General features: G+C 37.5%; 1 protein-coding gene across 1 annotated transcript in view; it reads left to right on the plus strand.

Moving 5' to 3' along the window:
- rasa2 (RAS p21 protein activator 2) overlaps positions 1-25,107 on the plus strand; it is a 55,926-nt gene that overhangs the window by 14,733 nt on the left and 16,086 nt on the right. Inside the window, exons 3-19 of the mRNA XM_088912931.1 lie at positions 1,515-1,618; positions 1,875-1,969; positions 3,442-3,518; positions 5,976-6,059; positions 6,349-6,421; positions 6,942-7,018; positions 8,684-8,785; positions 11,732-11,888; positions 12,704-12,852; positions 13,433-13,547; positions 13,725-13,799; positions 15,093-15,216; positions 15,874-15,980; positions 16,230-16,316; positions 16,709-16,786; positions 17,573-17,646; positions 19,739-19,845. Coding sequence (XP_088769057.1) covers positions 1,515-1,618; positions 1,875-1,969; positions 3,442-3,518; positions 5,976-6,059; positions 6,349-6,421; positions 6,942-7,018; positions 8,684-8,785; positions 11,732-11,888; positions 12,704-12,852; positions 13,433-13,547; positions 13,725-13,799; positions 15,093-15,216; positions 15,874-15,980; positions 16,230-16,316; positions 16,709-16,786; positions 17,573-17,646; positions 19,739-19,845 — 1,685 coding nt within the window. The remainder of the gene's footprint in view (positions 1-1,514; positions 1,619-1,874; positions 1,970-3,441; positions 3,519-5,975; positions 6,060-6,348; positions 6,422-6,941; positions 7,019-8,683; positions 8,786-11,731; positions 11,889-12,703; positions 12,853-13,432; positions 13,548-13,724; positions 13,800-15,092; positions 15,217-15,873; positions 15,981-16,229; positions 16,317-16,708; positions 16,787-17,572; positions 17,647-19,738; positions 19,846-25,107) is intronic.

Here is a 25,107-nt window from a genome sequence, read left to right on the forward strand (position 1 = left end):
CCACTTTTTCTAGGAACTCACGTGGAGAATTGTAAGCCGTGTACAATTAAGTCATTAGGTGCTTCAGTTAGTCTGTTACTGTGTTGTAAAGCAAGTACAACCTCGACAGTTTCCCTCAGTGTCTGAAACAAAACAAGAGGGCGAAAGGGGAGGAACGATTTTTCAATTCGAAACATGCAAGGCCATGTTTTACTCTGAGCACAGTTCTCTTTCAAAGGATATTTGAAAAACATCCGTTTAAGCTTTTTAACTGAGATAGAAGAGGTTTAGGTAGTATACTGTATAGCTTTCCAGAAAATGTAGCATTTTAATGAAAACCAAAGGTTATGGATATTTCACAAAGTTACTTGCTATACTTCTCTCTTTTCTTTAAGAAAAGAAGGTCACCCTTAGAAGTTAAATTGTTTAGAATTTAAAGATTGATTAGTGTATCTTCTGGTAAAAGAGTGAAAACTTGCAGTGCTGTACATTTCTTGCTAGTGTTTTTTTTACCACAGAGAATGTATTTGGAGTTGTAGGTGTTTTGTCTTTGACTGACTCACTTCACTAGCCTTCCAAGTCAAAGGCTCTCTGAAGTCTGCAGCTGCAATCCTGCCCTCTCTAGCTTTTCAAGTGTATGATTCAAATATTCCTTGCAGTGCTACAGAGCAGCTGGGTTAAAATTTCCTCTAGATTCTGAAGCTGATGTTTCAGAAGCTTATTTGCCAATTCAGAAGAGGTTTTTTGTACTTTAACATTTTTAATTTTGATCAGGCAAAAATAGTTTTTCTTCAAAGCCCATTTCAGACTCTCCAACTTTAGTCTCAAAACCTGGCCTTGGTAAATCCCCCATCCTTCAGGTTTTATCGGAGACTTCATCAGTACCTGAAAATCCTGTTTATATCAGTTAGGTAGGGCAATAATTGGTTCAGCTGAAATAATAACCATAAGGCCTTGTGATTTTGCATATCTTCATTTGGAGATTTTAATGTGATTGCCGGTCTTGTACTTGTTTTTTATCAAAGTAGTGTATAAAACCATTTCCTGTCGTGATGGTGACTTGTTACAGACAACAGACTTTGTTGTTATTATTTTGCTCATTATGAGTTTCTTTGCTACCATTGCCCTCATAATTTTACATATGTAATTGAACTGGAAACATGGCTTCAGAGGAAAAGCCAGCCATATTCATTTGAGATGAATGTCAACATGTGCCAACAAGGCAGAGCATTACTGTCAGTGTCTCACCCGGCTTCATCATTCATCTTCCCAAGCATGAGTAATGATTTAACAGAAACAAGGGAAGGAGGGGGGTGCAGCTATTTTTATCAGGCTTGTTTAATCATTGTGGAGAGCAGTGACTTGGTCCTCACATTCTTTGCAGAAGGTACACTTTTTTTTTTATTTGCACTGTCAGTTTCCAGTGTATTTCAGTTGTAGTCTGTAAAAAAACTGTGTAATACAGCTCTTGGACTTTCTTACCTAATCATGGCGAAAAAACTAATACTCCTGCTTCTCTTTTTGTCCTTGCTCAGCCCCTTCTATGGAGAAGACTTTTACTTTGAAATTCCACGACCTTTTCAGTATTTATCCTTCTATGTGTATGCGAAGAGTGTTTTCCAAAGGGATTTACCAGTAGGTAAGTGGCGAACATCGTTTTTGCCCAGGCTATGATTAGTCTGCAATAGGTGTTCTTTATAAGTATGGACAGGTAGCAGGTGTTTAGTTTCTGTAGTGAAGAACACAAAATTGGAAGTTATCCTCCTTAATATTTTAGGAATCTTTACTAGATTTAAGTGAGTCCATTCTGAGTTGGGATCTTGTCACTAGAGAAATAACCTGTTTTGTTGTTGCTGTGTGTGTGCTTATTGACTTTTTTTTTTTTGCAATTGCAGGGAAAGTAGCAATAAGAAAAGATGAACTGAGCAAATACCATGGAAGAGAACACTGGTTTAGTTTACAGCCTGTTGACCCAAACTCTGAAGTCCAGGTAATGCATCAGTAGCCTGAAACACAGGCTTTCGGGTGATTAGTGACATCAGACCTTACTGAGGCATTTAGTGAAGTAAGAAATGGACTATTTTAAAACATGCCTAGTTCATATACAACCAGTTCATATGGTTCTCAAAAAAAACTATTGACTTGATGCAAATGGTAATCTTTGAAATATGGGGACGTTTATGTGTTACTAAGAAATTCTTTGAACCTCTTTTGTGTAGATCTGAACAGTATTAGAGATTTGTTTGTAAACCTAAACAGACTTTTGTTTTGGGACATGAAATGAAAATTAGTGATAGGCCATGACCAAATAAGCTGTGAAAAAGTTTAAAAACTGATCATTTAAAAATCATAAGTTGAACTTGGCAATTATACTTTATGTATTTAAGTAAATTGCCTCATAATGTATGTATGGTATTTTGTGCTCTAAATTTTTGTACAGGCAAAATGGCAGATCCTGTATTTCTCAAACAAAGTATTGTATTCTTTATTATATTGTTTAATGTAAATTGTGAGTTTGAAACTAATGTTGAAATGTTTTTGGTAACAAAATCATTACCTTTTGTCCTATGATCATGAAGAGTACTCCACATCCTGTTTTTATTATTTTTTCAGAGCAGGTCTATTTATGTCGCCTGCAGGTTTATCTGTGTTTGCACAAGACTGCAAAATTGGTCAAGTACTTTTTGGTTGCAACAACCATATATAATATCATCTGAAAGCTATTTGCTTAGTTGAAAAGCAAAGGTTTCGCAGTTGGGAGGCTAATGGATGGTGACGGTAATTGTAGCAAAGGACTGCCTGTCCATTGCCCTTTATGAAGGAGAATTTTTTTAATTTAAAGCCAGAAGCTAAATGAAGTTGCAAGTTTGTCTATAGTTATAGTGGTTATAACACGTCACTAATTTGTGTTGGGTCTTAAACAAACCTGAAGCTTGCTTAGGTCCCAGTTGCTGCACTCTTAAAACACCTCTGTAACAAGGCTCACTCAGAAAAGCAGTTGTTTTTGGAAAGTCTGTAAAAATGTGGCAGTATTAGATAATCCAAGCTTTAGAATTGTTTTTGCAGAATGTTAAAAATACTTTGTCATATGTGGTCTGAGCAATGGGATGTGTAAACATGAATGGAAATGAAACATTTGTGTGGTCTGGTGATGCCTAAGTTATTGCAGCATTAACATGGCCATGTTAAGCATTTAGTGCTGTGGTTGCTGGATGTTATCTTATATTAACTATCAGAACACATGTTAATTTGTGGCAGACTTTTTTTTTTTTAGAAGTTAACTTCCTAACCTAAAGCAACGTCCTACTCGGTTTGAATTGTGAATGCTTCATGAATATTATGGGCTAATAGTATCAGTCACCATACTGACATTTTTTATGTACTATAATGTTAAAGTGTCGACCTGTTGCATTGCGGATGTTTCGATAAACGAACAATAGCTACAAATATTTTTATTTTCAGGGGAAGGTTCATCTGGAGATGAAACTGAACGAGCTGATCACTGATAATGGCTCGGTGTGTCAGCAGCTTGTGGTCCGGTAAGTAACTGAGGCACACTGATAAAAACAGCCCTTAGAATGGGCACAGGCTCATGCTTGTGTCAGATCTAACTCGGTTATGGAAGAGGGTTCTGAAACTTCAGATGCTACACTTTTGGCAGTTTCACTTTTAAGTGTTCGAATCTCCAAGAGTAAATTTATTAAATGCAAATTGTAAATTATTATTTTTTTATCATTACCACACTATAAAACTATAGAATGTGTAGCCAATTTGGTTACTTAGTGTCTAAATAAGCAGTTGTGATGTCATTGTTCAAGATACCTTGGAGGGAAGTGTACTTCAAAAAAGTAATGTTTGATGCTGTTTGTTGGACTTGTTTTGCTGTAAATGGACACTTAACCTGAAGTTGCAAGTGTTGTTCATATTGGTTACAGTCATATACTTACAGCTGTGTCATCTGAAATGGAGCCTCATTTTAATGCAAGATGCTAGTGTTTGATTTTAATAGAAATATTAAGCATAGATGTAGAGTGGAAGCTAACGCACTTTTCAGTGAGCTGGTGAGTCAATTTCAAAGGCTGAAGAAGTTTGTTCTGTGTAATATGATGGCGTCAGCAATCCCATTCACCCCAGATGGGGTCACAGGGCTTTTCAGAATCCCCTGGAAACCCTGTTGGCACATTCTGCCATTTGATGTTGAGTGGCTGTAGAGCAGAGGGCACAACTGTTCTTCTGGGTCCCTTGGGAAAGGCTTCTCTTGGATGTTTTAAGGATTTCTGGATAGTTTGTGGACTTTTCAGTGGGAAGGGAATGACATACAAGCAAGTCACCTCTCTGATTAACAGGCATTTTCCAGAATGGGCTTTATATTCTCATTCTCTTTTCTCATTAGTCTTTTGCTTTAAACTAAATATGGACTCTGTACTTTTTGTGTAAATGACGTTCCAAGTGTCCTCCAGTGAATGCCCATGAATGAACCCATCCGTCCTGTTTTTGCTAAAAGATGGATAAAAGCTTACTTTTGCTGTAGCTTATCTACCTTCCATACCTTGAGAATAAAATAAAGATGTAGTGTTTCTGTGATCTTTTTGCATTGGATTTGTCACTCTTACAATCCAGTTGCTGTATGTTGATTTTCAAAATCTTGATATTTTCATGAAAGACGTATACTTAAAGGACTCACCTTGAATAGCAGAATGCTCTTAAAGAAATTCTGAACTTAGTACTGTAGTTCTCCTTTTGGACATAAAATACCTGATGACAAAAAAGACTTCTCAAATACTGCTCCTTTTGCCTGAGGCATTTTGTGATAGTTGACGTCAGAATTAAGGGTTGAACAAATGTTTCATCACAGTTCTAAAGAATCCTTAATTTAAACTAAAAGCCCATCATTACAGATCAAACTAATTGCAAAGGCAGTAAGATTTTAACATTTTATCCGACATGCACTTATTTTATGAATCAGAATCTCTTTTCTTTTTTTAGTGGAGGATCTGTTGTTTCCTTTTTCATTCACATTCAGCTTTTAGCTTAGCTCAAGAGGAAATTATGCCATCCACACTTCAGATGAGCACAGCAGGAAGACGACGCACAGACCGCAGTGGTTTTGGTTGAGCGTCATTCTGATAACTTAGCAGTCTCTAGACCTATTGCCCTAGATTGACAGCTTTATTAGGGGTGCAGTATCGTCTAAATGCACTTGTTACCATGCCATACTCAATTCTATGTATTTGTCTTCTAAATAACTCTGGCTATATTGGCTTGGACGTCAGTGCAGTGATGCATGCTGTGTAAACTTCCTGTTTGTATTAACTTCTCTTTTGTAACTTCTTCAAATTTTTTAGATTCTCTGTTAATATGCTTTCAAAAAAGTGATTTACTTTCAAGACAAGGCAATCCTGAATAAGAACCCGACAATAAACAAGGGGTTATTTCAAGTACTAAAATATAGTGGACTTCTTGCAATGTAGAGTTTTGTTTTGTAATTTGCTGTCATGTTAAATGGCTTTGATTGACTGCAGTTTGGCCCTACCATAATAATCGTTAAGGGTAAATTTAGTTGAAGCGTGCAACCTAATGTCATTCTCATGGCTGCAGACAAGATAAAAATCGGCCTGAGAGGATCATCATTTTAGCTGAATGTTTTTGACTGTCATTTTTCACCACCTGGCCAACATTGTTCACAAAAATATAAAATATGCCATCTTAACCTCTGAAATGAATTAAATCTTATGTAGATTTGTAATAAGTGTGTGGAGATATTTGCTGTGATTGTACTACAGTGAAACCTTTAAACACGGCTAATAATGGCTCTTCACAAACTAGAATTTTAATGTCTCTAAAGTGGTGTGGTTTTGTTTTCACTTGAAAGATTATATATAAACTATATCAAGTTTAGCTTTTTAATTATTTATTCATTAACATTTGGAATAACAAGGACAGTACCACAGAATACTGGGATTTCTCATTTGAGCTTCTGTCTACTTCTGTTGCAGAGTAATTGAGTGCCAGGGATTGCCTCTTATTAGTGGGCAGTGCTGTGATCCCTACGCAACAGTTTCCCTTATTGGACCTGCAAGGTAAGATCAAAGTCATTGCTATGCTTAGAGCCCAGTTTTAAATAACCTATTATTTCCTACAGTTTTCTTAGGCCCTTATTTTGAAAAGTAGTCCAGTTATTGGAAAAACTGGTAAAATGTACATAGGCTTCATAAAATCTAAAGTATAGTATTGAGCAGTAATGTCCCATAATACTACTTTAATGTTATCACCTTAAGATCGGTTTCTTAAAACTGACACCTCCTTGTGCACTTTCTCTGGCTGTTTTTGTAGTGTTTCACCTAGTAATTTGTCTTCACTCATTGTCAGGTCAGACCAGAAGAAAACCAAGGTGAAGAAGAAAACTAGTAATCCACAGTTTGAGGAAACATTTTATTTTGAGGTATGGATGGCAGACATAAGCCTGATGTCTATGCAGAAAGTGAATCCGCATTCACATTTGTGTTATTGTGTGTTTTTATTCAAGTTCTTTAACATAAACCATGACCAGTGACCATTAATGCAGATGCCTAAGAGGGCTTTAGTTTTGCATAAGTAGCTATCAGTATCATTGTATTTTTTAGACCTAAGGACTGGATTAAATCCAAATCCTTTGACCCATCTGCAAATTACCAACCTAGTTCTTTTCTTTAGGCAAATGCATGAAAGCCCCTGATAAGAAACTCATGTCCTCCAAGAACTGGGTCTGGAATTTTATTTTTGCAGGTGTCTAGAATTGTTCCTATGTCAGAGGTTCATGCTATGGTTTAATTGTTTCAAGATCTTCAAAACTGAAGTTCTGAAATACTCACCTGTGGCAAGGTGCTTAAAATCCAGAAGAGGATAGTTAGAGCTAAGAAATGTCTGGATCCATGTTCTATCCTAATCTGGTTTTGGGGAAAAAAAGTTGCCATTTCTTGCAGGTTACGAGATCCAGCAGCTACACAAAAAAATCACAATTTCAGGTGGAGGAAGAAGACATTGAGAAGTTGGAAATTAAGTAAGTTGACGTTGAGAATGCGTCACGTACATATTGTTAATGCTTAAATTTCTGGGGACATGCAGTTAGTAGTTTTTAAGCCTTATCTTCACTGACGATTGACTAACGTTCAGACTGAAAAAATACAAGCTATTCTTTGGATAAGTGTAGTATAATTTTATTTTGCTATCTGAATACCCGTTCTGCACACAGAAGTAAGGTAGAGAACACATTAAAAAAAGTACAAAATTAAAAGTAAAACCAACTTATAATACGTTTTATAGTTGGTATAACCTGAACATTTAAACCTTTTGTAAACTGGTCCATTTCTATAGTTTTTTCCCCAAAATTTCAGTGTTTTCATTAACATTTCTGAGGAGCCTACAGTACGCATCACATGTTTGATTCATGTAGTACATTTTAAAAAATGAAATGTTTTACTGCTGCCAAGCAAGACTGCTGGCGCTTCAGAAAATGAGTGCACATAGGCTTCTTTTTTGTAATTCATTTCATGTCCCAGTGGAACTCGTACTAATTGTTGCATTCTTCTTAACTGTTTCACATTGCATACTGATATTACAGTGAGGTAAGATGTAGGGTGTAACATGGGAGGTAAAGATTGCATGCAAGTATTCATTTTAATATTTCCATTCTGGACATTTGTGGATTTTCGTTTCTTATTTTAGGTATACTGTCCTAAAATGGTAATGTCTTTTTTGTTTCGAAAAAGAGGTTCTGTGCATGTATGTTTGCAGTATGCCGTGATGTTTGCCAAAGTGCTCTCATGCAGAATTCAGATGCCACTGTGTGTGTTTTACTAACAATGCAATGCGTTTTCAGAAAGATGCGTACACAACACATTATGCTGTTTTTTTTCCTGTAAGCCCTGTGGCCATGGCTTACTTTTTACAGTGTGATGGGCAGCAAAATTGTGTGGGCAGAAATGGTTTTGTGAAAAACATAGCCCTCTTTATGTTCCTGTTCAGCAGATAAGAATGTGGTACGGGTGTTATGGAATATAGGCAGTTTGTATTCTTATCATTGGACCCCATCCTTCAGGCAGCACAGCAGTATTTTTTTTGCTGTTATGTAGAATATAAGTTGGAGAAAAAACGAGTATACGTTCGCCAAATGTTGGCTTTCTAGTTTACAATTAATGGTATTTCCAGCCTTTAAAACTTTGCACTGTGCATGAGTGAAAATGCAATAACTATGTTGTATTGTGTTTAGGTTCCCAGAAATCTCAGGTAATCAGGAAAAAAAGAAAATGAAAAGAAAAACACGTTTATTCATCAAAACCCCAAAGAGGTTCCATTATGTAACTATTTTTTTCAAAATGAGCAAGGTTTCACACCCACATATTCTGTGAAGAGAGCGCAAACAAATGTTGACCATTGCAGATTCAGCTCTTTGTTTAAAATAGGATGTAGTATCTTTGTGGACAAGGCACTTACCTGCAAATGCAAGGATAAAAGCTTTTTGAACTGAGTGGGAATGTGTGTGGGTGTGTTGTGAAGTGTTTATTTTTTAGATATATTTCATCCTGTGTATGTGATTAACATATTTGGTCTGCAAAAGCTTATTCTAAAGATCTTTTTTAAATAGATTTTTTTATTTTCGCCTGGGCTGTTTTCATGTACGTGTCCATTAAAGTTTCATTTCTGTTCATGTTGGGGTTATTTCTAGAGTTGATCTGTGGAACAATGGGAATCTGGTACAAGATGTTTTCCTGGGAGAGACGAGGGTTTCTGTGAAGATTTTAAGAAACGATTCTTCACACCGGGCTTGGTAAGAGGGGAAAAACATTTTTTGTCCATCTAGTTTAGATTTATGTCCTCTTATTTAGGTGGAAAAAATATTGTCCAAATTATTTTGTTTGCTCCATTATTTTTAAGGTTATTAGGTTGCCAGTTCAAAAACAGCCAGTGTCTCAATTTTGGTATACGTGTTGAATAAAGGGAAGTTGTGGTGTCCAAGGGCCCAAGGTAGTGTCCCAAACCTGAGGAACTGACGTGTAAATTAGTTCCAGTTGCCAGAGCTCCTAAGGCCAAATCAAATATTAGTATTTTATATCTCTGAATCAGTCAATACCAAATCTATAAAGAGAGATCACATATAAGATACAGTATATTGATTGAGAGAGGTTTTAGGATGCTATAGTTTAGAATTGGGGTACTGGCTGAAATAATACAATTTTATTTGAGCCCTTATCAAATACAGTCACAAAACACAACAGAAGGAAGATTTAGGGGAGAAAAGCACTGCAGATCGACTTGGTGAAACCAAGATGTAAACTGGACATTAAAAGCCTGAGTGAAAAGCTAGGTATTTTAGACATTTTCCAGACTTGCTTCCTCACAGAGTCCCCAACAGATTTGGCCAATATTATCCTCAGTTCAAGATCTTTGTGTGGAGTCAGGTCTTAGGCAGAGTAATAAGGCCTGAATTGGCAGATGTCTGATTAAGAGCCTGGCTATAATCATGCAGTTCTTACAATAACTAGAAGTTCAACCGTTCGATCCTTTACACAAAAGCAGGAGAACCTTGAAGTCTGCTCTAAATGTCAATAAGAGCCAGTGCAGTTCACAGCTGATGGGAGTTATGTGCTGATGTAATTATAATAATTGCTCACACTTATATAGCACTTTTCTGGACACTCCACTCAAAGCGCTTTACAGGTAATGGGGATCCCCTCCACCACCAATGTGCAGCATCCACCTGGCTGATGCGACGGCAGCCATAGTGCGCCAGAACGCTCACCACACATCAGCTATCAGTGGGGAGGAGAGCAGAGTAATGAAGCCAATTCATAGAGGGGGATAATTAGAAGGCCATGATTGGTAAGAGCCAATGGGAAATTTGGCCAGGACACCGGGCTACTCTTTTCGTGAAATGCCCTGAGAGAGTCAGGACCACGGTTTTATGTCTCATCCGAAGGACAGCACCTGTTTACAGTATAGTGTCCCCATCACTATACTGGGGCATTAGGACCCACATGGAATGCAGGGTGAGCACCCCCTGCTGGCCCCTCTAGCACCTCTTCCAGCAGCAACCTTAGTTTTTCCAAGGAGGTCTCTTATCCAGGTACTGACCAGGCTCACACCTGTTTAGCTTCAGTGGGTTGCTAGTTGTGAGTTGCAGGGTGATATAGCTGCTGACTATAGTAACAAGGTTGGTACCCTCCTGTTTCCTGTTATATCATCTTGTACTCTGCTGGTACCAGTGACCTAAACCTTGTTTTGGTTAACAACAGTGTTCTCTTACAATCAAGCCATGGTCATCAATGAGCATGTTTTGGAAATTCTGAAGAGAGCCTGTCACGTGATACTTGAGATCCTGCAAAAGCTATGGGATATTCTTAGTACAAAAAGAACAGCATGGGTGGAACAATTCAGTATTGCATTGTGTACACAATTAGATTATCCATGGTGTAGCCTAAAAAACACGAGACAATATTGTAGTATGCATCCAGTTTTTACAGTTATCCATGTAATTTGGGTATCGGTAAAGGCAAATAATAAGAACTAGTATGTGCTATCATACTGTCTTGTTGCAGATGTGCACGGCACTGATCATGCCTGTGCAGTCACAGAGGAAGTGACTAAAAAGTCTTCATGACTCCGAATTTTCACAATCTTTTGTTTTTCACAATCTGATATTGTAGCTCAGATTATTAATCACCATCTGCCAATTTTGTTATTTTTAATTTTCTACCTGCTAGTTGAATAGATTACTAATTTAAAAGCTTTTTAATCAAAGGAGTAACTGTTGAACCAGCCCACTAAGGACATCAAGCAGAGTTTAAAAATATTAATACAGTTCCCTGTAACACATGCACAGCTTTAAGCTCAGGGAATGATCTAAAAGAATGTAAACAGAAGCAATACTTACAGATGGGGTCAGGTTAAAACTGCTGACTGATTTTGAAATTTGATAAGTCTTGTCTGATTTTTAGGCTGTGTTACAAAGACCTTTACCGCTTTACAGCGTAATTTGGTTGCAAGCTTCTTACATTATCGGTAAATCAAGTATGAAGTGTTGTCATTCTGACGTCAATACCTCCCGTGGCCGTGCTTTGTGAATAGTTCGAACATGTCAGGAAAGCCATACAGAAAGTTTAAAAACTATTTATAAAATTCCGCTCCGCTTTTATGTTCAGCATCTATATAGATGGTGCTTAGATCTACAAAGCAAAACAAATTGATGTGCATAATTCCCATTTTATTTTAATGATGTATGCATTTAATCAAACGTCTAACACAAGTGAAAACTGTAATGTCTGTTTTCAATGGACACTTTATTTAAAGAATAGTTCAGTCTACCCAGTATTGTTATAGGTTATATCTGGTGGATCAAGTGATGCTCATCTTGAATGTTTTGCATAGAGGTCATATGATTAACGTGTAGGTGGGCAATTGCTTGCTGCCAGTGCATACAGCTTTAACTGCTCTGCTACAATGCACAGAACATGAGTGAGAAATACATTTTTGCTGAAAGACTGGTCACAAGCCTAAAAACACTTTTTTGGCCCCCTTTCACATGATGAAGGCATACAATTGAAACTTCTGAGTTATTAAAGAATTTAAAAAACTATTCACTTTACTGTATATGAACACATAGTGATAACTATATAATGGCTTGAGAAATTGAAAGGAGACGTTCTTTCTGCAGTTGCTATGGTTGCTTTACACGGTGCATCTAATAACTTTAAGTCCTTATCTTTTTATTTTGTAGGTATTTGTTACAGCCAAAGGACAATGGCAACAAGACCTCCAAAGTAGATGACCTTGGTTCTTTGAGATTAAATATAACGTACACAGAAGACAATGTCCTGCCTTCCAAGTACTACACTCCCCTGAGGGACCTGCTGCTCAAATCACCAGATGTTAAGGTATATTTCACCTATTAGTACTTACCATTAAGCATTAACTTTTAGTGGGATATACAATTAGTCTTGTACTACAGATGTCATTAACATTGTGCCTTTGTGAAGTTCAGCCTAAAGCTAAATTCAAAGGCCTCACGAGTGGCTCAAACAGTAATGGCACTTGTTTATAGGGCAGATTTGGCCCTTCAGTTCTACTGTCATTCAGGTGTGGGCAGTGTTCATTGTCTGGTTGTGAGCAGGATTCCCCATGTGGTGTCATGCAGTTGACAAGATGCCGGGATGGGAATGCAAAGTGACCGACGCCAAAAAAGCTACTTTTTTTTCCCCTCTGTTTCATGTGACAAAGGCTAAAAACTCTGCGGTTTGTCTAGGCACTGGTGAGCAAATCCTTTCTCGAAATAAATTGTAAGCCTGTATTACACCTACAGTACAATAACTCAAAAGATTGCCGAGGCTATAGTGAGAAATCAAGACATGTAAATTGTGTACTTCTATGTGACCTCTCATAAATAAGTGGCTTCATATTTTGCCTTTGTACATTTAATCTACGTGTGGTTATGCTGATGTGTCCTGCAGGTGAAGGAGGCAGTCTGTTATCACTCTACCCTTTCCTCCAGCTGTGGCTTTTCCAACTAAACCATTAATAATATGAGCTATGAGCCATTTCTTTTTTTAATAGGCAGACTTCCTTAATGCGCAGGTGAGCCTAATGGCAGATCCATTGCCATCACCAGAGCTTCACGGTTTTTAGTGTAAGACGGTGCATTGGCAGGAATAACAGACCTGGGTCCTCATCCCTCATCTGCTGTTTGTTGTAGCATATCTCTGCCTCTGCTGCTCACATCCTGGGTGACATCTGCCGAGAGAGATACGAGGCCGTGTTGCCTGTTGTGCGGCTGCTGTTGCACCACAACAGGCTTGTTCCCTTTGTCACTGCCATAGCTGCGTTGGAGCTTGAGCAAACACAGTAAGTGACTTGCGTTTTTGCACCGTTGAAACCGTACGTTTTGAGAGGGGCGGCTCTTGTTGATTTTTTTTAATGTTCTTATTCCCATAAAACTGTTTTGAGATCTTCGTTTTTTAAGGAGAAATGTTATTTTGTAAAAGGAATTAAAGGGCTTCCTAGTGGTCCAAGCACTTGTGGGGGCAGACTGAGCTCTACAGTCCAGGAGTCATCAGTCCAAACCTGTGTCCTGTCACTGGTCACCTTCACCTTAGTTGAGCACCACGGAAATAGAGTTAATATTAGGTGGCAAAAGTAGCTCTGCAGCTTTGTGGTGACATGGGGGAGAAGAGCACGTCTTGTCCAGTCAGCACAAAGCCTCCAGCTAGGCCCTGGGAAGTTCAGCACTTGTAAAACCAAGAGAGTGTGTCCAGGCGCCTTATTCTCACCTGAATGGCTACAGAGATCTGAATCTTTAAAAGGTGATTCCAGATTCGGTGGGCACACATTATAAATAAAAAAAAAACCCTAAAAATCCATGGAGCCGTTATTGTAAAAAAAACTAAACTTTTTTCCTCTTCCTCCAACTCTTGTGACTTTCTAGGGAGGCCAATACAATTTTTCGAGGAAACTCCTTGGCGACTCGATGCATCGATGACATGATGAAAATTGTTGGGAAGCGCTACCTGACAGTCACCCTGAAGCCTGTTTTAGATGAGGTAGAGCTTTAGAAGGTGTAGACTGTCTACAGTTTTTGTTCATGGTATTTATGTGTGTGAATTTTCTTGTAAGATTAAACAGCCTTCCGTTTTGCTTTTATTTTTGCAGAAAAAATTGTCATTCACAAAGACCTTTGCTCTACAGATTGTAATCGGATTAGTTTTGCTTTTTTTCAGATTTGTGAATCCAGTAAGTCGTGTGAAATTGATCCCATAAAGCTCAAAGAAGGTGACAATGTAGAAGTGAACAAGGTAAAAAATAAAAAAGAAACCCACCTCATACTTTCAGTAAAAAAGCTCCAGTGTTTACTGCCCCCAAGTGTCCTTTACCTTTTCAACAGTGGCTACACATCACATTGGTAGTTTTCTTTTAGGCACTGGTGTACGTTTTCACAGGTGCTAATAAGTATAGTTGCATGGTGTTTGTGTTGATGCTTGGGTAAAAGTGTGACAAGCCTTGAGCCATCTAAAAGAGATTTAGGGTTTTAAATGCTTAGCCTCAAAATGACAAGCAGTGGTCATTAACCACAATCTAAAGCCTTTCACTTGTTAAGGCTTGGCAGTGGTGCTGTCAGTGCTGACTGGGATCACAGCAGAGATCAGCTGGTCATAGTAGGTGCCTGCGGAGGGTGTCATGTTGCAAGAGACTAGTGAACTATTTCTACACCTTGGCTTTCATATCCCCTAAGCCTGAGCTTTGAAGCAATCAACACCTAAATGTTTGCAATTCCATTTTACTTTGTGAATGGGTGTGCTGTTGTGACTTAACTTGCTTTTCAATTCAGCCTTAGCTGGTAGAATAAATCCCCTGTATACAGGCTACTACAAAAACAAGTGACAATAAGTATGCTTGGTGACAACCTGCAAACACTGATATGCGATAAAGAATTAAGTTCATGGCTAAACAAATGTATATAGATAACCAGCTTTTGCTGATGTAACCCCCAACTCAAAAGTGCTTAAATAACAGAATACAGTGTAGGTATTCGTTTTTTACCATTTGCATTTAAGGAATGTATAGGGTTATCTATATATTCTGTATCTAAAATTAATTAAATAAAAAAACTGTATTAAAGAATGGTGCAATCAAGGTAATGAGCTGTTCTTGGGTTTTATTAGATGATTTCAGTACATGCATTGCAGTGGATATTTATAACATCACTTTCCGCATGTGTTGAACACTAGATGGTTAGTGGATTTTCACCAGAGAAATGAAGAGCTGGTTGGTCACATCTCTTCTTTTCTGTGCATGTTATTCTGTAAGCCCTAAAAATACACCCTTTATGAAATTACTTCCAATGCTTGTTGTCAAAGTTCAGTGATAACATTTAGAGCCTTTTAAAGGTATTTTTAGCAGCTATTTAAGTGGGTGTTAAGCTTTTAAGTGGAGAAAATCCTTTATATTCAGTAAGGCTCTGGGTGCACACTTATTCATTCTTGTATCTCAGGTTGGCACAAGTACTCAAAAAAACAAACAAACAGGAAATTGTAATGAAGTGTCAAACACGTGATTTGTGTATGAATGTTTGACTGTTTTCATTTCAGGAGAACCTGCACCTGTATGTGCAGAAGGTGTTTAACTCTGTCATCCAGTCCAGTATGAGCTGTCCCACCGTCATGTGCGATGTGTTTAATTCCTTACGGCAGCTGGCTACTAAGCGATTTCCTGGTGAGGATCTATGTGTTTGTGTGCATTAAATCAGATTTTATATTTTTGTGGCAGCAATTGCAATACAAATATAAGAACAGCTTGGCTGGATTGTTATTGTCCGATTATCTAAATGTGTGCTTCCACATTCATAAAAGGAACCGTTATACAGTACTTGACAGCATAGAATCCAACCTGAGCCAGCCAGTCACATATTCCCAGTGTATGCTTCTACTTGTAAAAGTCATAAGTAGATGGCCCTTCTATTTTCAGAATATTTTTTGCTTTGTTTGTTATTAATCATGGAATCAGTTTCTTCTGTCATTTTGTATGGAGATCTGTGTTCTACCAGTGTATTTCCATTGACACCTTGTAACATAGAGGGGAAAAAATGAAGAAACTGGGCTGTAATATCATAGATTGTTTACTATATTGGAATGCTGTTTAATAAGCTTCCACTAGGTGGAGGAAATGACATGTTACAAAACTGAGTGCTCTCTTTCTCTGTCTGGTAAGGTTTAGATCTCTTTTTTTTTTTAAGCTATAAAAGCAGAGTTCTTAGAATTTGAAGGCAATGTATTGTGACATCTCCCTTGTAAACACATTGACTCACATTGCTGTTTAAATGCTGTGTATGAAACAGTGTTGTACTGATTGTTGGCCTTCTCTTCCTCCTAGATGACCCCCATGTACAGTACTCAGCAGTCAGCAGCTTTGTGTTTCTGCGTTTCTTTGCGGTCGCTGTGTTATCTCCGCACAGCTTCCAACTACGAGCTCATCATCCGGTGAGTCAGAGATCTAAAGTTTTCTCTTTTACTTTTTTTCCCTCCTATCTGACATTTCAGCCTTGTGGTTAGAGACCTGGATGATGGTGAGGAAAGAAAGTTGTGTGCTTGACTGTCAATAGCGAAGAAAAAGAACCCCAAACAAAACATCTGCGAAATGCACTTAGGCAGCCAAGCGCACAGTCTCTCAGCATGGCGTATGATCAATCAAGTGGTTTCAAAACAAAACCTGTGTGTTGACTCTTTCAGGACGCAGAGACATCAAGGACATTAACGCTTATTTCGAAGACGATCCAGACGTTGGGAAGCTGGGGCAGTTTATCAAAAAACAAACTGGTATGACTAAGAGTTCTTGCTGGCTTATGTTTGACCTGCCAGTAGTTTTTAATTCAGTGTTGATTCTGTGTTTAAGATAAAAGGGAAGTGAACATTAAATTTCAGGATGAACCCCATGCCCTGTGCATTTCCCTTCTGAACCTGATTCACTCTCATTTGGTCCAGACCTACAACTGTGGTATTCATGTTAGCATTTCAACAGCAGCAGCTGCTGGTTCATGTAGCTCATCTTTCTAGATGTGCAGTACTGTCAGAACCAGATAAAAATATCATCTATTTTCTCATTTTGTTGACCTCTTAAAATAAGTATCTGTAATGATACATTACATGTTACAAAAGGAATATTTTCAACATGTGCTATGATAATAAAACTGCACCATTTTTTATTTCAGTCTAGTTTTAAAGAATCATATATGTATGACTTCTTCAAATCATTCCAAGAGGAGAAATATATAGAAGAAGTCAAAAAGGTAAAGTATTTCATTTTTGCATATGAAGGCTGGGTGAAGGATCACAAACTGTTGCAAAAGAAATTTAGCTGACTTTCCTTTGTTCATCTAAATGCAAAGTTTGATATCAGTAATTTACTTTCGTTGCAACTACATTTTTTGTGTAGATTAATACTTTTCCTTAAAGCAGCTTTGGGAAATGTTTCCTTAGGTCCAGCACATTATTATATTACTGAGAATCAAAAGCATTTTGTCAATGTGCATGCATGTGTATATCATGTTTTATTTTAAATAGTAACGTCAAGACCTTACAGAGCTTATTGCATCATTAGAAGTTTTTAAGAGAAATTATTCATATTTTAGATATTTTAATGTATTTGTGTCACTTTGACTAATTGTTAATTCATAACTGACTCAGTATCTGAGTAACATAATGCTTTGTTACTTTGTTGGGTGACTATCAAGAAAACATTTACAATATTTCATCTTAAGCTTAACTTTATAATTGAATTTAGATGTGAATTTTGTGTATAAAACACAAAATTCCAATGTGAGGCTGTAATAGGGAATCATGCACTTAATTATTATGTAGGCACTTTGAGGGTCATAATGCCACCACTCACTACTGCAATAGTGGGCAACATGTGTCACCTTCTACTAATGTGAAAAATAACCGAGAGCCCAGTGTTCAACGGTGAACCACAACCTCTCTCCTAATTTAATTTTGTCTCGATTTTGCAAAAAAAAAATCCTGTTACTGCAGGCTCAAACCTTTCATTTTTAATTCAAAACTTGGTTTGTTTTCAGTTTTTAGATGAAATTTCTTCAAATGAAAGCAAAGAGTCCAGTAGTGTGGAGGAGTCAGTCATTCTCAAAGAAGGGTAAGTCATTAACTTTCCCTAACACTGCTCATATTCCTTTTTAAACCAGTTACAAGTTACATGTGTCATGGATTGCTTGTCAAAAGTAGCTTTGGATTTTTTTAGGCATTAGTGTACCATAGTGTGTATGGTTACTATATAAAGTAACTAAGCAATAACCTTATTCTATCCAAGTTATTAATCTAAAAAGGTGATTCCTTAAACAATTTTCCCCAAGACTGATCCTTTTTATATCCCACCCCAGAGCTCAAGGCAAGAATATTCAGCTCATTTTGAAATAATACAATGGTAACTTTTAGAATATACATTCCTGTCCTGCACTCTAAGAGAGGTACCAGATAGTCTGTATAAAGACTAAGAGAGCACTTATTTAATTTATATCTAAAAGCATTCAATTCTTTGTTGAATAATGGGGGGGGGGGGATTGCCATCAGGGATCTCATTGTTTTTGACTTTTTATGAGCTAATTGCCTTGTTTTTTTAACCTTATGGTAATGTTGGTCAGATGTAGTTTTATGTATTGTTGTTGCATTATTGTCGTATACGTTATGTTGATGAGCTTTTTTAATGTGCAAGACCAAATTCTCTTAGGGGCAATCAAGGTTAATTCCATTCAATTCATGTTCTTGTTCGGCTACCCTGGCATTGTCTTTTATCAGTTGTATATTAGTTTTGCTGAATGAATCTTCAATGAATCTTTTTTAACCAACGGGGTGGAAAATAAAGGCATCTGCAGGACGTTATGCCCATTTTGTATCTGGCAATGTAGCTGTGGGCTAAATCATGCCATCAGTAAGTAAAAATGTGCATTTTAACAAGTTCAGTATTAGTAGGGAAATAATTGTCTGCCTTGTTTTTATTTGCAAAGTGTCTTATTCATAGTTTTAAACTAGAACCATGTTACTGTCATGCTCGTTTGCTTCCTAACCTTAAAATGGCACCCATGAGATTGTGAAGTGTCCGCAGACTCATTCAGATTGTTAATCTATGAATGCCCATTGGCAAAATGTTTCTTCTCTGTACAATTTGAATTGTCATCTGCTTTTAAAGGCCTTAAAAAGCTTTGTTGTGTGTCTTGTTAAGTTTGAGTGTGGCCCAAAGTGCCTCATTCTGTTTCCACTGGCTTCAACGTCTGCACGAATGTAGCTTATTAACAGAGCTTTTGAAACAGACAGCAGAGATACTGCATCCAGATTTGCTTTTGGTATGTAATCCAAGTCATCATAAGACATAACTTGTTTTGTAGTATGTGCCCATATGTGCAGGGCAAACTCTAAGTTATCAAGGCAAACTCTAATTTAAAAAGACAGTCAAGATTTTTGCATCACAAAATATTTTGTACAGTACACAATTTGTGAAATGCAGCCGTTTGGTTTGGGCTTTTATTTCCTGTAACAGAAATGCCTTCCTGTGAAAACCACACAGTTCGTCTAATGTTTAAAAATCAAATGTAACCATTTTCAGACGGTAATGATTAACATTTAATGCATGGATATGGAGCTCTTGGTTCATCGTACAATGGCTGGATTTCCCTGAATGAACATGGAATTGGAAATCTCTGTCATTTACACTCGCGATTCAGCCTGTTTGAAGTATTTTCACCCCCTCTTGTGGTAAAATGATGAAATTGCAGAGTTTATAAAATTCCAGACAGATTTATCTTCTTGCTTTTTACATTTTTTTCCCCAAAGTGTAGGAAGCTCAATATTAACATCATGTGTTTGCGTTGTTTGCTATCATTATGCATTTTGAAGATATAATTTGGATTTTAGGGTGCCGTCTTGGGATGATTTTGATTAATCTCACATTCTGCTTATTTTGTGATTTAATGTCATTTCACCTGCCAACAGATCAGTCTTTTTTTTTTAAAGCCTTGTAGTTTTCACATTCTGTTCAACCCTGTAAACTGAAATAATGCATTGTAAAGATCGTTGTAGTTTTCCCATGGAGGTAAGTGTTATCCTTCACAATGCCTTGGAAAGTAGCTTCATTGCCAGGAAAAATAAACCAGAATCTAATGTAAGGATAGAAAGATAATTGGAAATATGAGAATGCAATTGACAGGAATCGTTTGGGTTTTTTTTTTCCTCAGGGAAGTTCACAAAAGAGCTCAGGGAAGAAAACGAATTGGAAAAAAGAACTTCAAGAAGAGATGGCTTCGTCTAACCACCAGAGAGCTCTCTTATCACAAGCACAAAGGTAATACTTGGATTGCAAGAAACCCAACAACCGGAGATTCTAAAAGTTCAAACTTGCCAAATTGGCCAGTTGGACTGGGGTGTAGCATATTTTAATTCTATCAGCTTGAACAGTTTACCAAAACATAGTTATGTGCATTTTAACCTAGGTGCATCCAGCAGGTTCCTGTTCCACCATTTGTACGCCCTCTTTTAACAGGATCAACACCTTAAGACACAGAACTTACAGATACTGAGTTGCTTGAACTGAGACAAAGACAAAAATGTCTATTCCTAATTTTGTTGTGGTAGATGTATACATTACTAGGGGCATGTTGTCTTTGGGTAATCCCACAGATGTGTGCAAATGCAACATTTTATTAAAAGTTCTTGGGAATTCTGCCTCCCTGATTTATACCCTCACAGCATCGGCCTTTGGACTGCATTCTTTCCATTCATCGCTGTTTATAGCTCTAGCTTATAGACCAAATAAAGAAATAATGGTCTAACTTACAAAATTCCAACCCCCACTGTATCCTTAAGAGCTTGAAGTTGTTGTTTTGATTGACAGTTTTAAAGCTGGCACCTCTTTAACATATGTTTTTCCATAAGTACCTGCTGTTTTACAGAGACTTAAGTGTGAAATTCAACATGCTAAACCATGGGGTAGGATCCACACACAACAACACTGCACACTCAGAGGCTACTGCTGTCTATTCATGAGCACCTAAATCATTAGGTTCTGGACTTAAGGTGAAGCTTTTAACATCTCCTGTGATGAAACCGGGCTTTACACATTCAGTTGATTGTTTAATATTTTGTTTACCCACCGAGATTGACATTTGGATGCACCAAGGAGTTTTCACAGTTACTTGTCCGTTTCTATGAGTTTTTAAAACCTGGAAAAATGTGACGTAAGCTGCTTAAAGGGGAACTGCGATGCAATTTCTCAGACCAATTATTAAATCTCGGTAAAAAAAATACATTGACAGTATCACAGAATTTGACAAATTCCGAATTCACGATTTTGTGCTTAACATTTTATGTTGTGTGAATTGAGGAGGAAATGAGGAGGCGCTTCTTGCTCACTGCTCACTAGTCACTGTAATGAGTAATGTAATGAGATGTACAGGTTGTGCAGCAGACATTTTACCACATAAATGTTCATGCATGATCTGCGTGTAGAGTTAACAAGTAGGTAGTATTTTTCAGCAAAACTGTCTTGTAATCAATATAAATATTTCTGTTGGATTAAAAGAAATGTATTCACAAGTCTGCTTGTTTATAGTGTAATAGGACTGTGAAGGAAGGAAAATAGAAGGTTTTATATGTTACTGTGTACATTTTGCTTTCGTTGTGGTTTGAAATGCAAACCATCAGTGGCGATTCTTTCTAGTCCGGAAGTACAAAAATAGTTCTCCTTTAATAAGGAGTCATGTTCAGTTTTCCCCAATAGCTAGCAGACTTCTGTTCTTCATAGCTCAATGAACGTTCTTGTATGTTCTTTCAAATCTTTTTTTAGAAAATTGCAGTGAAGTTCTTGGTTTTCATAATCGTATGATCAGACTTTATCTCTAGTGCATCACGTTTATAGTGTGAGTGTCATGTTACCCCATGGACAGTTACTGGGGTAAATGAAGCAGTCAGGCTTCTGTAACTCAGGGATACATCTGTGATTTAGTTCATGACTGGTTGATAGTGGTTTCCATTATCCCTAGATGATGTCCCTAGAGAGTCATTAGCACTTTAAGGCTAGAAGAGATTAGTATTTTTCATCTAAATAAATATAACCTTTTGTTAAATTCAAAGTTTAAAGTATGTTAAGACTTGTTAGAACACTCTGGGAAGTTTTTTCAGACATTCAGTGTCTAACTTGTTCTTGCAAAAATTTTAAACATTAAGTTTTCCTAAGTGTATATGAGTGCTAGTGTGACTTCTGAACATTTTGTTTCTGACTTTAACAACTTTTTCTAAGGCCGTTATTTTGCAGCTGTTAAGTGCTGCTTTTGTTTATTGCTTTGATTCCATCAGATGTTGAATGCGTGCCCATATTTATCATATTGTGTATTTGGAAGCATGTATAACGGTTAGACATGTCTTCTTACTGTGAAAAAGAGAACATGCAAGCTGATCATCCAATATGTCTGAGAGAGGTTATGCTGAGAAATGCTTCTTGTGCTCCTGACTGCACCAGACATTTTTAGTCACATTATTCAACTATCCATTCCACTACTCAGAATGTCTGTTCCCCAGCTTTTTGGACTTTTCACACTTTAATAATGGCCTTCATTTGTTTTTTGAGCCATTGACCAGTCCAGGTGCTGTTAATTGCTTTTTTTTAATAACTATGGGAGAGCAGATTTTAAAGAGTATTGCTGCTGTTCCAAATATTTACTTCATTTCTCTACTGTCCTGATGCCCTGCAGGTCTTATTTGCATGAGTGAATAAATCTTGACAGATGTTTGCCTTGTACTGTGCTAGATGCATTTTAAATGCATTTGTCTATAAAGTGAAATATTTTTGCAAAGTAATTTCTGAGGGGGAAAACATTTCATTGGCAAATAATAAGTGTTTTAAAATGTACTTCAGCTGTACGGAAAGAGATGACAAATAGACTTCTGTTGAAAAGAGATGAAGGTTGTGTTAAAGCTGTCAAGTATATGTATTAAAGTTTGAGAAATCTAAACATCGGAGTGTTTTCTGATGTGTGCAGATGTTTGAGCTCTAATTTCTGTCTATCTCAATTTTAGGTTTTAAATTTTGAAGGTTGTTTTTGTGATGGGAATGAAGCAATAGCACTTTAATTGCATTAATGATCATCATGTCATTTGCCAAACCGCTTTATACCCCACGGTGTCATGGGAATCCAGAGCCTACCCAGCAAGCAACGAGCGCAATGCAGGGAATCGCAGGGGAAGTGCAAGCTAATCATACATGGGGACAATTTGGAGGCTACAGTAAAGGCTGAGGGAGGAAATTTGGCTCGGACACCAGGATAACTCCCTGCTCTTATCGAGAAATGCCTGGGGATCTTTAATGACCACTCCGAGTCAGGACCTCGGTTTAACATCTCATCCGAAAGAAGTGGCAAAGAATGCCACTGTACCGGGGCATTAGGACCCACACACACCGCAGGGAGGGCACCCCCTGCCGGTCCCACTAACACCTCTTCTAGCAGAAACCATAGCTTCCCAGGAGGTCTCCCATCCAGGTACTGACCGGGCTCAACCCTGCTTAGCTTCAGTGGGTAGCCAGTTAAGAGCTGCAGGGTGATATGGCTGCTGACTAATGATGAATGTATTGTAAGAAAAGTGTTGGTAGGAGTGTTTAAAATGTCCAACACTCCTACCAATATTGTACTTACAATTCGTACAATATAGGCAAAGAGGATTCAGTTCAAAAGACATCACTTAATGTAAAAGTGCAGGTCTTGTAAACGTTTTTAAATCATTACCAGTACGTTTTCCTGCCTTGTGCATAGACTTGATCAGAGAACTTGTAATAGAATTTGCTATTAGTGTGCCTTTCCTGCAAGGATCCCTTGTGTAAGTCATTTAGATAAGTGAAGGCCATAGACCCGTACAACATCTGCTATTCTTTGGCTACAGTACACAGGGATGCAGAGGAGTAAAACCAGGCTGTATTAAAGTATTCCTTGGACAGCAAAATAAAAAGAAATCTTCTGTGTTTTGAGTAACAAAACTAGAGGCAGGCATCTGGCAGGACAGTGCCAAATACTGTACATGTATATCATTTTTGAGAGAGCGCATAATAAAAGGCTTCACAAACAATTTTGGTTTTAAGGTATTTAAATTATTGACAGCACCCTATAAAATGCATCTTAATGAAATTATGCAAGCCCCTTATTTGCTTCTTAATGGGGAACTTGGAAATGCAGTCTTTTGGATAGTGATTTTAAACCCATTTGTGAAACCAGACAACACTACTTGCTGTGCAGTTGATTCTGCACTTTCTGCATCGTTTGGCCCTTCCTGGAATCCAGACCTCTGTCTGGCTTTACCCTGTGCCCCAGGTACCCTTTCTCGGGGAGTTTCCATGGGAGGATTGTTGCATGCTACATTAATGACCCAGTACCTCACAACAGGATGTGCGTGAGTTGGGCTCGCTGAACAGTACTAGTTACAGGCACAACAAAGAAGCAGTAATATCAAAAGAAATTTTAAACAATGCAGTAAAATTCAACACGAACATAAAGCCAACGCAGCTGGTGACTTGTGTGGATGACAACATGACAACATTAAAGATGTGGATAACATTCTGCAGTTAAGCTTTCTTTTCTTTTTAAAACATTCAAGATCATATTTAGACAAGTTCACAGTGTGGCAAAGCTTTATAGTATTTTTTTAAGTGAAGGAATGTATTACACCCATGTCAGGATTTTTTCTGTGATATCGCTAAAACACCATCTGTTTTTACATAGTGTTGGCCATGATTTTACAATCAACATTTGTCTACCCATACTGTTGCTATCACAGTATAGCTGTCTGTTCCGTGCAGTGCATGCAGCATCGAGAACAAATAACCTCGGTGTCAATGACAGGAGTTATAAGAGTTGACAGCTATGTGGAGCAAGTAGCTAGCTGTTTTGATACAGTTGAGCTTTAATGAACCAGAGAACCCATACTGTAAGCCTGTGCAACTTGGCTTTCAGGATACTCACAAATGGTTTCCATTGTTCATTACATGCCCAGTTTGGTTTTAAGAATGTTTGCCATGTCTGCACAACTGTTTGTTCTTTCTTCACACTCCAGATTTTTTTTTAGCTTTTCTTCACATGGTAGTTAATGACTGTTCTTGAAATCAGTCTGAATGATCTTTTGACTTTTGTATATCCCTAAAGGAGCAATAATAGAGCACTACAAGGATCTGATGTTAGTTTTGATACTTTTTTTTCATTAAAACACTATTCAAACTTATTGAAAGGATATTTCTGTTAGAAAACAGCTGTTTCATATTTTCGAATTATTTAACCTTTGACCTTTTTTTTTCAATGGGAAACATTTTATATCAAGCAGTGCCTGGAAGTATGGACTTTAATTTGTGTAGTTTTCTCATATTGGTCATGCATTCTGTTGGAAAAGGTGGAGTGCAATAAATTCTGCAAAAGCTCTTACACCTTTTGTACAGTACTGTGTCAGACTGAGTTGTGTAGTTTTATCTGGGATCTCTAATTTGAAAGCTGGCTTTTATCTCCGTGCGGTACCCTGCCTAGTAAATTATATGTTCATCAGTCTGGCATCCTGCAATAACAGCCCAGTTTGT

Source organism: Atractosteus spatula, chromosome 4, assembly GCF_055471065.1.
Source record: "Atractosteus spatula isolate fAtrSpa1 chromosome 4, fAtrSpa1.hap1, whole genome shotgun sequence".
Taxonomy (NCBI): domain Eukaryota; kingdom Metazoa; phylum Chordata; class Actinopteri; order Semionotiformes; family Lepisosteidae; genus Atractosteus; species Atractosteus spatula.